Source organism: Pituophis catenifer, unplaced genomic scaffold (assembly GCF_029215685.1).
Source record: "Pituophis catenifer annectens isolate HBS135680 unplaced genomic scaffold, rPitCat1.0.hap2 SCAF_9, whole genome shotgun sequence".
NCBI classification, from domain to species: domain Eukaryota; kingdom Metazoa; phylum Chordata; class Lepidosauria; order Squamata; family Colubridae; genus Pituophis; species Pituophis catenifer.
Genome location: NW_027256889.1, coordinates 9,697,014 through 9,712,799, shown reverse-complemented (window position 1 = coordinate 9,712,799; position 15,786 = coordinate 9,697,014). Strand labels below are relative to the sequence as shown.

At 45.5% G+C, this 15,786-nt stretch overlaps 1 protein-coding gene across 1 annotated transcript in view; it reads left to right on the top strand.

Annotated features, from left to right (window-relative positions):
- The window catches only part of FCGBP (Fc gamma binding protein), a 65,931-nt gene that overhangs the window by 26,200 nt on the left and 23,945 nt on the right, over positions 1-15,786 (top strand). Inside the window, exons 6-12 of the mRNA XM_070950029.1 lie at positions 1,951-2,552; positions 4,039-4,606; positions 7,134-7,732; positions 10,085-10,664; positions 11,410-11,600; positions 13,466-13,607; positions 15,277-15,605. Coding sequence (XP_070806130.1) covers positions 1,951-2,552; positions 4,039-4,606; positions 7,134-7,732; positions 10,085-10,664; positions 11,410-11,600; positions 13,466-13,607; positions 15,277-15,605 — 3,011 coding nt within the window. The remainder of the gene's footprint in view (positions 1-1,950; positions 2,553-4,038; positions 4,607-7,133; positions 7,733-10,084; positions 10,665-11,409; positions 11,601-13,465; positions 13,608-15,276; positions 15,606-15,786) is intronic.

Below are 15,786 nucleotides of genomic sequence, written 5' to 3'. Positions count from 1 at the left end.
CAAGTGGAGTTTATTTATTTATTTACTATTGTAACGCTCTCTACATGGGGCTCCCCTTGGGGTGCACCCGGAGGCTCCAACTGGTGCAGAATGCGGCTGCGCGGGGGATTATGGGAGCGACGGGGCGCTCCCATGTGACTCCTCTCCTGCACGAGCTGCATTGGCTTCCGGTGGACTTCCGGGTGCGCTTCAAGGTGTTGGTGATCACCTTTAAAGCGCTCCATGGCTTAGGGCCAGGGTACTTACGGGACCGCCTTCTGCCACCAATAGCCTCCCACCGGCCGGTTCACTCCCACAGAGAGGGCCTCCTCAGGGTGCCGTCGGCCAGACAATGCCGGCTGACGACCCCCAGGAGGAGAGCCTTCTCTGTGGTGGCACCTACCCTATGGAACAATCTACCCCCAGAGATACGAGTGATCTCCGACCTCCGGATTTTTCGTCGGGCCCTAAAAACTCATTTTTTTCAGCTAGCCGGTCTGTCCTGATTTTAGGGTTAGTTTTAAATTTTTTTAAAATTTTAATATTTATTTTAATTGACAAGTTTTAAATTATGAGCCAAATTTATAAATTATTTTAACTTTATTTTAACTGTGATGTTTGTATAGATGTTTTTTATCTGGCTGTTCACCGCCCTGAGTCCGAAAGGAGAAGGGCGGTATAGAAATCCGAATAAATGAAAAAAAATTTATTATTTATTAATTCAATTTATATGCTGCCCTTCTCCAGAGACTCAGGGCGGCTTACAATGCATTTAAAAAAAAAACCATTATAAAAACATTTAAAAATTAAAACATTAAAACTCATTCACACCATTCATGGCCGGATCTCACAAGATCGCAACAGCGAGATCAATGGCCCCAGGCCTGCCAGAAAAGCCAGGTCTTCACTGCTTTGCGGAAGGCCAATAGGGTGGGGATGGTCCGGACCTCCGGAGGTAACTGGTTCCAGAGAGCCGGGGCAGCCACAGAGAAGGCCCTCCTCCGTGGGCCCGCCAGCCGGCATTGTTTAGCTGATGGGACCCGGAGGAGACCAACTCTGTAGGATCTTACTGGTCGCTGGGAGCTATGCGGTAGAAGGCGGTCTCGAAGATACCCTGGCCCGGAGCCATGTAGGGCTTTAAAGGTAATAATCAACCCCTTGAATTGTGCCTGGAGACCAATAGGGAGCCAGTGCAGCTCACGGAGAATTGGTGTAATGTGGGTGTATCTAGGTGCACCCATGATAGCTCGTGCAAGCATGCTCACACGCCACTTCCGTGGCCCGGTTCCAAATGGGCTGCTGGCGGTATTGCAACGTATCCCAGGGGTTGGGGACTCCTGTCCTAGAGAATCTAGTTAAATTAAAGCTTTTGGGTATGTGGGTACTCCAAAAATGGAATCCTGTCAAAGAAGTAATGTATTAATTAAAAATGGATTTTTACAATTTTTCTCTCCTTTTCTCAGGTTTTTTTTTTTTTTTGGTCCTCCAAATTGTTTTTTATTAATTTTTTAAATCTTTTTTTTTTAAAAAAATAATTTTATTATATAAAATGTAAGGGATGCAGTGGCTCAGTGGCTAAGGTGCTGAGCTTCTCGATAGAAAGGTCGGCAGTTCAACGGTTCGAATCCCTAGTGCCGCGTAACGGGGTGAGCTCCCGTTATTTGTTCCAGCTTCTGGACCAAACAGCTCCTAGCAGTTCGAAAGCATATAAAAAATGCAAGTAGAAAAATAGGGACCACCTTTGGTGGGAAGGTAACAGCGTTCCGTGCGTCTTTGGCATTGAGTCATGTCAGCCACATGACCACGGAGATGTCTTCGGACAGCGCTGGCTCTTCGGCTTTGAAACGGAGATGAGCACCGCCCACTAGAGTCGGGAACGACTAGCACATATGTGCGAGGGGAACCTTTACCTTTTTAATCTTTATAAAGTGTCATCATTTTTACCATTTTTCCTCTCCTTCTTTTCCATAGCTTTATCCTGCCCTGAGAACAGCGTCTATAAAATCTGTGGGTCGGTCTGTCCTGCCACTTGCAGCAATGAAGCTTTTCCACCCTATTGTTCTTCTTCGCAATGTGTGGAGTCTTGCCAGTGTAAGGATGGCTTTGTGATGGATGCTGGGAAGTGCATCCCGCGAGCTTCCTGTGGCTGCCTCTTTGAGGGTCGCCTCTTGGCTCCCAATGAGGAGTTCTGGGGAGACACCACATGCACAAAGCGCTGCACCTGCGACCCACAGACCAAGAAGGTGAAATGCCAGGACACCAAGTGCAGCGAGAAGGAGCAATGTCAGGTCAAGAACGGCATCCAGAACTGCTATCCTATGAGCTACGGGACCTGTTCTGCCTTTGGCCACTCCCATTATCATGGCTTTGATGGCCACAATTTTAACTTCCAGGGCACCTGTTTCTACAGATTTGCTGGGCTGAGTCAGAAGAGGCAAGGGTTGGTTGACTTCCAGATTTTGGTCCAGAATTCTCCTCAAGGGGGCTGGTCTGGGACTCCTAAAAGGGTAGTCAAGATTGAAATCTACAACCTGGAGATCACTGTCAGCTGGGCATCTCTGGGCAGAATTACGGTAAGTTGAATCTTATGGATATATATATACATACATACATACATACATACATACATACATACATACATACATATATGTTTTTCTTCTAGCCAGGTTTTCCCTACGTAACCAAGGTTTTTTGTAGCTCCAGCTCAGTAGAATCACATCCACTCGATTCTGGGCTTTTTTCTTTTCTAACAGCTAGCAAGCTCTTACTGCTAGGTGGGAGACCTAATATGGGTGTGGCCTACTGATGAAAGCAAATGAGCTAGAAATGGATCTATTTAGGTCTCCCACCTAGCAGTAAGAGCTTGCTAGCTGTTAGAAAAGAAAAAAGCCCAGAATCGAGTGGATGTGATTCTACTGAGCTGGAGCTACAAAAAACCTTGGTTACGTAGGGAAAACCTGGCTAGAAGAAAAACATATATGTATGTATGTATATATATGTATATGTATATGTATATATATATATATATATATATATATATATATATATATATATATATGTTTTCTCAGGTTTTCGTGGGTGTTTGTATGTAGGTCTTTGGTTATTCGGGTCTTCTCCCACGTAAAATTGGAAGTGTCTTGGCGACGTTTCGACGAAGTCTCATTCGTCATCTTCAGGCTGGTGTTCTCGGCTTCGTGCTTCCAGGAGCAATTGCTGATTGCAATTGATGACGAATGAGACTTCGTCGAAACGTCGCCAAGACACTTCCAATTTTACGTGGGAGAAGACCCGAATAACCAAAGACCTACATATATATATATATATATATATATATATATATTTCTTACTTCTTCGTAGGGTTTATGTGTGTTTTTCTTCTAGCCAGGTTTTCCCTACGTAGCCAAGGTTTTTTTGTAGTCAAAAAAAAAGGAAAAAGAAATGCATAAAAATATTGGAAATAAGTACATACATAGACTACTCAATTTTTTAAAACAGGGTTTTTCATTAAGAATTTAGAATAACAGAGTTGGAAGGGACCTTGGAGGTCTTCTAGTCCAACCCCCTGCTTAGGCAGAAAACCCTAAACCACTTCAGACAAACGGTTATCCAACATCTTCTTAAAAACCTCCAATGTTGGAGCATTTGCAACTTCTGGAGGCAAGCAGATCCACTGGTTAATTGTTCTAAGTGTCAGGAAATTTCTCCTTAGTTCCAAGTTGCTTCTCTCCTTGATTAGTTTCCATCCATTGCTTCTTGTCCTGCCCTCAGGTCCTTTGGAGAATAGCTTGGCTCCCTCTTCTTTGGGGCAGCCCCTGAGATATTGGAACACTGCTCTCATGTCTCCCCTAGTCCTTCTTTTCATCAGATTAGTCATACCCAGTTCCTGCAGTCGTTCTTCATATGTTTTAGCTCCAGTCCCCCTTTTGATTTAAATCAAAACAAAATGAGACACTTATTTTCTAAGCACCTGAAGAAAAAAAAACTTGTCCATTTCAACATCTGTGATTGACTTAGAGCCAAATTTCATCATTGTTCCTTCTCCTATCTCTCTGCTTCCAGGTTAATGGCCAGCTCACCAACCTACCCTACAAGTTGGGCCCAGATCAAATTATTATCTACCAAAAGGGTTGGGAGACTGTGATCCAAGCGGATTTTGGCCTCGTGGTGACCTTCAACTGGCAGAGTCATCTCACTGTTACTGTGCCAACCATTTACCAAGGTGCCTTGAGCGGACTCTGTGGCAACTTCAACGGAGATAAAAAAGATGACATGACATTGATTAGTAATGGGCAAGTCACCAAACTGACAGCTTTTGGCCAACTCTGGAAGGTGGCCAAGTTCCCTGGCTGTGGAGAAGTCAGCCCAAAGGTATGTCCAGACTTGCAGAGAGTGGCCCAAAAGCAACGAAGCATTAGCACCGAATGTGGACTCCTGGTGGACAAGAATGGCCCATTTAGGGAATGCCATGGCAAAATCAACCCCAAGATGTTTTTCCTCGACTGTGTGTCTGACTACTGCACATCCAACAGTCAAACACATGTTCTCGGCTACACCATTGCTGCTTATGCATCTGCCTGCCAAGTTGTAAGAGTGACCATTTATATTTGGAGGATCCACATAGACTGGAGTAAGTAAGATGGGGTGCTATCTAACAAAATGAAACTCAATGGTGAAAAAAAGCAAGGTTCTACATTTAGGCAAGAAAAACAAAATGCACAGGTACCGTATAGGTGGTACCTTGCTCAATAGTAGTAACTGTGAGAGGGATCTTGGAGTCCTAGTGGACAACCATTTAGATATGAGCCAGCCGTGTGCAGCAGCTGCCAAAAAAGCCAGCACAGTTCTAGGCTGCATAAACAGAGGGATAGAATCAAGATCATGTGAAGTGTTAATACCACTTTATAATGCCTTGGTAAGGCCGCAAGTGGAATGCTGCATCCAGTTTTGGTCACCACGATGTAGAAAAAATGTGGAGACTCTAGAAAGAATGCAGAGAAGAGCAACCAAGATGATTAGGGGACTGGAGGCTGAAACATATGAAGAATGGTTGCTGGAATTGGGATGTCTGGTTTGATGAAAAGAAGGACTAGGGGGTGACATGATAGCAGTGTTCCAATATCTCAGGGGCTGCCCCAAAGAAGAGGGAGTCAAGCTATTCTCCAAAGCACCTGAAGGCAGAACAAGAGGCAATGGGTGGAAACTCATCAAGGAGAGAAGCAACTTAGAACTAAGGAGAAATTTCCTGACAGTGAGAACAATTAATCAGTGGAACGACTTGCCTCCAGTAGTTGTGGGTTTTTAAGAAGAGATTGGATAATCATTTGTCTGAAGTGGTGTAGGGTTTCCTGTCTAAGCAGGGGGCTGGACTAGAAGATCTCCAAGGTCCCTTTCAACTCTGTTATTCTATTCTATTCTAAGATTCCATAGGCTCACTTATCAAGAGATTTACTTCTTTGTTTGACAAGTAGCCTCAGAGAATTTCTTTGCTCTGTTTTCTTCTCCACTCACTAGGTTCAGGGCAGGGGTGGGTTCTAACCGGCTTTACTACCGGTTCTCTTTGTGCATGCGCTTTGCGCGTGATCACCGTGTGCATACTCGGTTTGCTTGCCTGTGCGCCAAACGTGTGCTTTTCGCAAGCGCATTGCAAATCTGCCCAGCTGAGATGCGGCAATCCGCTCTACCGCACCTCTCAGCTGGGCGAAAAAAGAAGAAATATAAGGTCGGCATAACGCCGGGGCGGGCAGGAGGGCCCAGCTCCCGAAGACAGAGAACCAGTTCGGTGACGTCATATTGTCACCACTACCGGCTCTCGCAAACCGGACCGAACCGGGAGGAACCCACCACTGGTTCAGGGGCTAGGAAGCCTTACATCTTTCTCATTTGATTGCTCCAGCTGTCCCCAGGTGATGCCTGGTTTCGATCAGCTTCTGGTGACTCTTAGCTTGGTGTCTCTTGAGGCTGGCTTTCTACAGGTTTAGCTGGAACAGCTTATTTAGATTTAGATTCAGAATCTGAGTCCTGAGCCTGGGCCATGATGGCCACTAATTTCAAGTTGGTCAATCAAAAGTAGTTAGAATGTATTGGCTTGGGATCAGGGGTGGGCTTCAAAAATTTTAGCAAGGGGTTTTCTGCCCGGTTGCTGGGTTGGTGTGGCTATGGTGGGCGTGGTCTCCTGCATCACAGGGGGGAGGATTTTTGCCCTCCCTGGGCTCTGGAGGCTTTCCTTGAGCCTCCTGAGGGGGCAAAAATGGCTTCCCCAGACTCCAGAGGCCTGTTTCCGGCCTTCCCGAACTTCCAGTAGGCACATTTTTCGCCCTCCCCGAGCCTCAACGTGCAGCCTGCACTTACCTGCATCCAAAACGGGCTGTGTGGGGACTCCTGGGGGGGGCAGGGTGGACGGGGCCAGCAAGGAGTGGGATTTGGGGGTTCTCTGAATTGCACAGAATTTTAGCTAGAGGTTCTCCTGAACCCCTGCAAACCCCCAGCAACCCACCCCTGTTTGGGATTGGAGAAACCAGATTTAATTGATTGATAGGCCACGTCAATGAAATTCCATAGCAGGAGAAGATATTGTCTTAGGATCATTTTTGGCAGGTTGTTAAAATAGTTCTCGTACATGGTGGGGGAAATATGGCTGCCCCCCCTCCATGTATGACACAACTATATAGAGAAATACAGGATTAAATAAACATCTCTATTTTTTTTTCTAAGGAGAAAGTCTCCTGAGAAATTTCAACTCATTGATTAATTAAGCATCATCAAATTGTGGTCAACTCTTAGCAACCACATAGATAAATTTTCTCCATGATGCTTTAGCTCATTGGTTTCCCACTATTTTATATTTGAAATATTGGGGTTATAACAATTGGTCTGTTCCAGTGTCTCCCAACTTGCCAATTTCCAGACGTGCAGACTTCAGATCCCAAAATTTTCCAAGCAGAATAGCCATTGATGAGAACTTTGGGAATTGAAGTCTGCACATCTGAACGCTTATAGGTTGGGGAACACCTTGTCTAGATCCACTTTCCCTCTGTCTTTCTCCCAGATTTCAGAACACATCTGGAAGGCTACTTGGATTGGAGAAAAACAAAGGAAGCACCGGAACCAAACTTATAAATAGATGGTCAATATCTTTTCTTATTTTCCCATTTCAGAACTTACATGTCCACCAAACAGCCATTATGAACTCTGTTCCAGAAGCTGTCAGCAAACGTGTGATAGTCTCTATTCGTCTCTGCCCTGCTCCACTTACTGCACAGAAGGGTGTGTCTGTGATGAAGGCTTTGTCCTCAGTGGTGACCGTTGTGTCCCTCTGCATCAGTGTGGTTGCAGTTATCAGGACCGATATTATATGAGTGGAGAGACCTTCTACCCAACCAGTAACTGCAATGTGAAGTGTACGTGCCAAGGCGGTGGAGCTGTCGCCTGCCACAAATTCTCCTGTGGGCCCAATGAAGAATGCAAGACGATGGACGGAATCCAAAAATGCCATCCAATGAGTTCCGCCACTTGCTCGTGTTCCGGAGATCCTCATTATCTCTCTTTTGATGGAGTTGCCTTTAATTTCCAAGGCACCTGCTCTTACATCCTGGCTAAGACTACCGTCGAAAGCATGACTGATCTGACTCCCTTTACTATCACGGCAGTAAATGAGCCTTGGGGGAATGGAAAAGTCTCAGTCATTAAGCAAGTATCTGTGGAAGTCTATGGCTTCAAGCTGACTCTGCTCCATAAGAAAAAAGGACAGATCCAGGTCAGTGTTTACTCTAGAATTATCTTCTCGTCTATGTCTATAAAACATTGTCTTCTTAATCTGAAAAAAAAACCTTTACAACTGCAACCATAGATCTTCTACAAACTCTCTAATTTATTTTCACAACGATGCTACAGAATACATTGATCAAAAAGATAGTGACTGGGGAAAGGTGAAAATTATCTAGTGAGCTTTTGGGTTCGATTGCTTTGAACTCAGGTCTTTCTGGCTCTCGTTTGTTCATTTTAACACTTCCCCACTAAGTTTGCCTTCTTTTGCTTTTGTGAATTATTCTACCAAATGATATTTCTTCTCCATAGCCAAAGGTGGAATTCAGCCAGTTCAGACTGGTTCGGGCGAACCAGATGCTAATTTTACATCTGGTTCGCCAAACCAGTAGTTGCAAGGACTGGGTGGTCCTGCCCACCCCACTCCTCCCCTCCCAGGAGTTTCCACACAGCCTGTTTTGGATGCTAGGTAAGTGCAGGGCCTGCACGGAGGCTCTGGGAGGGACTCTTGGAAGTCTGGAAGTCTGGAAACAGGCCCGTTTCTGGCCTCCAGAGCCCAGGGGAGGCCATTTCTGCCCTCCCGGAGGCTCAAGAAAAGCCTCAGGAGCCTGAGGAGGGCAAAAAATGGGCCTCCCGGAAGTTCTGGAAGTCGGGAAATAGGCCTGTTTCTGGCCTCCAGAGCCCGGGGGAGGCCATTTCCGCCCTCCCGGAGGCTCAACGAAAGCCTCCAGAGCCTGGGGAGGGTGAAAATGCTCCTCCCTCCCTGATGTGGTGCAGGAGACCGAGTAGGCCATGCCCACCATGGTCACACCCACCGAGCAACCGGGCAAAAAACTGGTTGCTAAAATTTTTGAACCCCACCCCTGTCCCATAGCCCTACAGCCCTGGAATTTTTGTAGTATTTAGGTGACATATACATTTAATAAATAATAAAATAAACTAAAATAAAATCCAAGTGCTTCTCAACCTTGACAACTTTAAGAAGCATGGACTTCAAGTCCCAAATTCCCCAGCCAACATAGCTGGCTAGGGAATTCTGGGACCTGAAGTCCACACATCTTAAAGTTGCCAAGGTTGAGAAGCACTGCTATAAAAAAAAAAAAAACCTCTGATCAGGGTTTGCTGTACATAAGAATAAGAAGATACTCTGGACGCTTTGTAAAAATCTATTGTTGCATAGGTGTGACTTTTTCAGGGAGGGGGCAGTGCATTTACCACTCTATAAAGCCTTAGTAAGACCAGTTTTGGTCGTGATACTATGAAAAAGATGTTGAGACTCTAGAAACAGTGCGTCGAAGAGCAACCAGGATGATTAAGCGACTAGAAGCTAAAACATACAGTGAACGGTTGCAGGAACTAGGCATGTCTAGTTTAATGAAAAGAAGGACTTTGAGTGACATGATAGCAGTCTTCCAATATTTGAGGGGCTGCCACAGAGAGGAGGGGAGTCAACCTATTCTCCAAAGCACCTGAAGGCCAGACAAGGAATAATGGATGGAAACTGATCAAGGAGAGGTACAACCTGGAAATAAGGAGAAATTTTCTGACAGTGAGAACCATCAACCAATGGAACAGAAGTTGCCTTCAGAAGTTCTGGGAGCTTCAGCACTGGAAGCTTTCAAGAAGAAACTGGACTGCCATCTGTCAGAAATAATTTAGGGTCTCCTGCTTGAGCAGGGGGTTGGATAAGATGACCTACAAGGTCCCTTCCAACTCTGTTATTCTATTCCAAGTCTCTTTTTCTCAGAGATGAGTTTCAAAAACCCTGAATCTCCCAAGAAGCTTCCTTTGAAGTTAGTGAATGGTTTAGAATGAAACCTTCTAAAACCACTGAATGGTTTTGAAAGGAGGGAAATAGAAAAGGAAAGAGTTTCAACATGAAACGGGAGGGATCTTCTCTATCTGTAGACCACAGGATGGATGGAGAGGCCATTTGGCTGCATTTGGACCAGATGTTGATTTTTGCATCTCTTCTATTTGTTTCTAATCCAGGAAATCAAAAGTGTAATTTACTTGGATTAAGAGGGAAAAGGGAGGTGGGGTTTGAGGATTATTGAACTCAGTATTTTTCTAATTAAATACGGCATATGTTGAATCTGCCCTGTCTTGTGAACTGGTCTAGCTGGATTTGGGGATCTGTTTTGAAACAATCTTCCAAATGTGTGGAACGGAGCACAAATAAGCTATGGAGACCTTTTGTTGAAAAGGTCAATGTGTATTGACTCCCACATGCCAAGAATGATGGTAAGAACTGGAAATATTAATGTTCTGCCATTAGAGAGCAAACAAATCCTTGAGGTCTGTATGACTGCTGTACCAATTCCTTGTTTACTCTCTCTTCCAGGTGAATGGGGTATTCCGGTCCCTCCCCATTGAACTTTCTGAAGGACATCTCAAAGCCTATCAACATGGCATGAAGGTCCTGATAAAAACCAGCTTTGGCCTTGTGGTGAGCTATGACCTGGTTTACTATGTGAGAATTACTGTCCCAAGCAGCTATCAGAAGCGGATGCAAGGTCTGTGTGGGAATTACAATGGGAAGAAGGATGATGAGTTCCTACTACCCAGTGGGCAGAAAGTTACAGATGTGGCTGAGTTTGGTGCTTCCTGGAAGGTTTCAGTCCTTGGGGCAGGAGGACCTTGTTCAGATGGATGCTCTGGGAGCAACTGCCCAGCCTGTGATGAAGACAAGAAGAAGGTTTTCAAACAGCGCAACTACTGTGGGATCCTCACTGCCTCGGATGGCCCCTTAAAGGGTTGCCACAGCCAGGTGAACCCCAGTGTGTTTTTCAATGACTGCATCTATGATTTGTGCCAAAGCAACGGAAACAGCCAGGCCTTGTGCCAAAGCATTCAGAGCTATGTGTCAGCCTGTCAAGAAGCCAAGGTCCTTATCCAGCCATGGAGGAGTCCATCTTTCTGCCGTGAGTAATGTTGAATTCCAGTTTTCAGAAACTTAGAATAAAAGGGCTGGAAGGGACTTTGGGGGTCTTCTAGTCCAGGGGTGTAAAACTCAAGTCCCAAGGGCCGGATGCGGTCCACGGGGTGCTTAGATCTGACCCGCAGGGCCACCCTGGAAACAGCGAAGGACCAGCCCGTGGTGCCTCTGTCAGTGAAATCGGAGCTCAGGAGGGCTGCACGCGGCTGTCCCGAGCTCCATTTTCGCCGGCAGAGGGTTGCAGGAGGCTGTCGCAGCTGAAAAGAGAGCTCAGGAGCCCATTTTCACTGGCAGAGCCCTTGGGCCTCCACAGGTGCCCCCAACATGAGTGATGTCAAGCTGGCCGTGCCCCACTCCCAAGGTTAAACACAACCCTGATGCAGCCCTCAATGAAATCGAATTCTGGGATTTGAAGTCCACACATCATAAAGGTTGAGAAACACTGACCCCTGGACTCATCCGTTTTGGGGCTAAGGCACCAAAGAACCCCAAGCCCACGTAAAAAGGCACTCCAATTTTCTCCATTCAGACAAAAAGCATTTGCTCTGCTTCCGTTCAAACAGTAAGCATTTTTTGGCAGCTTCAGTTGCTCAGCACATCCATTTCACATGACATTCCTCCTCCCCCTGCTGAAGATCTGGTCCAAAGGCTGAAATTTGCTATAAAGCATTGGATGCAAATCATTTTCTCCCATTCCAATCATTCTCTCCCCCTCCATCTCTTTCTTTCAGCTTTGAGCTGCCCTCCCCACAGCCACTATGAGGAATGTGCTGATTTTTGTACTGCTGATTGCTCTGGGCTCCGAATATGTCCTGAAACCTGTGCCGAAGGATGCCAGTGTGATCTTGGATACTTCTTTGACGGGCTCAGCTGCGTCTCAATGGAGGGCTGTGGATGCTTTGGAAATGGAAGTTATTATAGGGTAAGGCTCCAATCTTCACTTAAATCAGATCTTTGCTCTACCCAGCCTCATGTCGATGGAGATTCTCAGTCATCCAGGTCATGGTACTCCCAAAGTTGCTTTTTCAAAAGGTAACTTGGACTTTGTTTTTTTCCTTGAAGACTTTTTCCTTCTCATCCAAGAAGCTTCTTCAGTTCTGACTGAAGTGAAGTCAGAACTGAAGGAGCTTCTTGGATGAGAAGCGAAACATCTTCAACAAAAACAAAGTCCAGTTGCCTTTTGAAAAAGCAACTTTCGTTCACCCGCCCAGCCTCATTTCTGACTGTCCCAGTGCAGTTGTTGGTCAAGCTTTTCTCCAGGGGCTCTCTTCTGTAAGTAGTCCTCAACATAAGATCATAACTGAGCCCAAAATTACAGTCATTAAGTAGGTCATCGCCTGGCCATGAACAATTTTATGACCTTCTTTGCAGCAATCAGGGATGCAGTGGCTCAGTGGCTAAGACGCTTTGAGTTTATCGATCGAAAAGTTGGCAGTTCAGCGGTTTGAATCCCTGGTGCCACATAACGGGATGAGCTCCCGTTCCTTGTCCCAGCTTCTGCCAACCTAGCAGTTCGAAAGCGCATAAAAAATGCAAGTAGAAAAATAGGGACCAACTTTGGTGGGAAGGGAACAGTGTTCCGTGTGTCTTTGGCGTTTAGTCATGCCGGCCACATGACCATGGAAACGTCTTCGGACAGCGCTGGCTCTTCGGCTTTGAAACAGATATGAGCACCATCCCCTAGAGTCAGGAACGACTAGCACATATGTACGAGGGGAACTTGACCTTGCAGCAATCTTTAAGGGACTCACCATGGTCTCTAAATGAATGCATCAGTCATAATATGCATCCATCGTCAGAGAAGTGAAAAAACAGTCTCCACAAAAAAAGTCATAAATCATGCTCCCACAATCATGATTAGTTGTGCATACTGGTTGGATCATGTGACTATGCGGGGGGGGGCAACCTTTGGAATTTCGAATCTAGGTTGTAAATAGCTCTGGGGAGGTCCATTGCAATTTCAAATGGTTGCTAAGTGGCCAGTCATAAGTCAAGGATTACCTGTAATAAGCTAACCAAGCCAATCCTGACCGAAACATTTTTTTCCTTACATCCCAAAAAAGAATACATGTCTGCTTGAAAAATAAATAAGAAAGAAAAAGTGTGGTATGGAATGAAGAATAAAGAAAGGAATTTAGAGAGAGTATATATCCTAGAGATAAAACTACTTAAATCATTATACAGAGAGTCCTTGTTTAGCAACCACAATTGGGACCAACAACTCAGTCGTTAAGCGAAGCAACTTAACTGAACTTCAGCTTTCCTTTGCTTTACAGACCTGCCAAGGTCCTAAATGCAAGGATTGGTTGCAAAATTATCGCCGTCATAACCACAAGCAGTCACTGTATGTGGCAGTTGCTAAACAAAGACTGCCTGCGTAGCAAAAGGACGGCAGGAAGTTTAAAAGCTTGGATGATTATAGGAGAGCTGTGAAGGATTCCTAAAGAATAATAGGGGAGGTATCAGATGGACCTCTTTGAGAACATCTTACACTAGAGAGCTACTCCTAAGAAGACCAGTGTCAGGATTCCAAGAAACTTGCTATTATCATAGCGTAAGAGGCTTTCTTATTTTTTGAATGGGACACACAGTATTTCTATATCTCTGAGCCCAGATTCTTGGGTTTTTTTCCTCCTTCTGGAACAATAAAGATATTCAATATCATAGACAGAATAGAGAGCTTAGGAATTGTGCTACACAAATGCCTTCTGTTCCTTGATGGAAGCTTAAAAATACTCATTGGAAGCTAAACGTGCTGAATGCTTCTTTTGTTCCACGCCTTCTCAGCCCAAAGAGGAGGTCCTGTTGAATGAATGCCAGCAAATCTGCCAGTGCTTCCCTGGGCAGGGACTCCTTTGCAAATCTTACCACTGTTCTTCTGATGAAGACTGCCAGGTCCAGGATGGGATCATGAGATGCATTAATAAAGGTAACTGAGTCAGGAGCTAAATTTGCATACGCTAATCCCAAATCGTCAAAATACAATGCACATTGTGTGTCCAACTAAATGCCAAGATAAATGTTGGCTTAGCGTGATGACCTGTATCCAGTGGTGGGTTTCAAAATCTTTTACTACATGTTCTGTGGGTGTTGCTTGGTGGGCGTGGCATGGCATGGCTTGGTGGGCGTGGCAGGGGAAGGATACTGTCAAATCTCCATTCCCTCCCCACTCCAGGGGACGGTTACTGCAAAATCCGCATTTCCTCCTGAACAGCTGGGACTCGGGAGGCAGAGAATAGATGGGGGTGGGGTCAGTTAGAGGTGGTATTTACCGGCTCTCCGAACTACTCAAAATTTCCGCTACCGGTTCTCCAGAACTGGTCAGAACATGCTGAAACCCACCTCTGCCTGTGTCCCACAACCTGCCAAAACAATGTGCGGTGGTCACTACGCAGCCTTGTTCACAACCAGACAACAGTAACGGGAGTGGGAAGGGAAGGGAAGGCATTGGAATGTAAGGGAGGTTTGGGAGGGAACTCTGGAATTCCAAGTGTGCCGCCCGGAAGCATGAGATAGACCCAAACTCTAAGGTCATCAGTTGGGAACCTCCAAGGCAGACAGACTGTTCCTAAAACTCATTTGGTGTGCAGCTGATTGGTGGACAATGGACAATGGGAGGCCCAGGAGAAAAAGGAAAGTTTCACTATCATCAGAGTTGGCTGTCAGGGTTCCAACAGATGCCCTAATTAAATCATGAGCCTCGAGCCAAGCTTCAAAAGAAATCCAGTCATTTATTAGGAGCTTCATGTCGGCACATTCCAACTCTGACCCCACGTAATTTACAACCCAATCTTGACCCTCTTCCCCCTCCCCTTCCCCAGGGTGTATCATCAGTCATATTCACCAATGGAGCAATTTCACGGGTTGTAGAGATCACTCCCCTCCGGACACTGTGGGTAACCCTGGGAGACAGCCTTGAGAGAGATTTGTCTGGAATGTGCTTTTGTTTTTGGCTGCCATGCTGCTTCACTGTTTTCCTATCCTCCTTGCCTATGGCAACTCAAGAACAGGCCAGGGATGCTTTGCGAGTTGACACTGGATTTTCCACTTCTGTACCCATATGACTTTTCAGTAAAGTTATTTTACTGAATAAAAAAATTCCAGGAATTTCTTTTGCTGTTTAACACAGTGGGACAGATGACCCAATGGTTAATTTCCAAGAACACCCTGACCTACCACCATCATCCCCGATTATCCAACACTATTTATCCTATCCTATCCTAGAAAACTCAGCAAAAATATTTCCAGAAGGATGTCTCCAGATCAGCTGTCTCTGATCTCAACTTTCTATACAATGAGATTGCTGCATAGAGTGGAATTCATGCAGTACAGGTAGTCCTCGACTTAACAACTATTTAACAGTGGTTCAAAGTTACAACAGCACTGAGAAAAGTGACTTATGACCCATCCTCAAAGTTATGACCATCACCCAAAGTTATGCAATCATCTGATTGTAATTCAGGCACTTGCCAACCAGCTTGTAAGTGTGAAAAACAGTCATAAGTGGCTTTTTTCAGTGCTGTTGTACCTGTGAATGAATGATTGTAAATTGAGGGCTACCTCTACTATGTTTGATTGTGTATCTTTTCTTCTATCAGATCCTTGCAAAACCTTACAGTGTCGGATCAAAGAAACATGTAAAGTAAAGGATGGCAAAGCTTCATGTGTCCCAATTTACAACGAAACTTGCTATGGCTGGGGAGAACCACACTATCACACCTTTGATGGGTTGGAGGTGGACTTCCAAGGGACGTGCACTTACACTTTGGCCAAGTATTGTGGCAGTGACACCGGACTGGTTCCATTTGTGGTGGATCAGAAGAATGAAAACCGGGGGAGGCAGGATGTTTCTTTTGTGCGGCTGACCAATATCTATGTGTACGGCTACAACATTTCCATCCGCAGGAGGCACACAGGCAAAATCTGGGTGAGTTTAGTTGTTATTATTTTTGCAGTGAAATTGAGGTAGCATCAGGACGTAGCCCGAAGGAACCCTTGGGATAGGCAACCTCTGAATGACAATGAAGATAGATATTGTTGTGGCCTGTTGGCCGCCGGCCCCTCCAGCAGCCGAATCAGAGGAGGAGGAGGAGGAGGCGTGGGAGTCA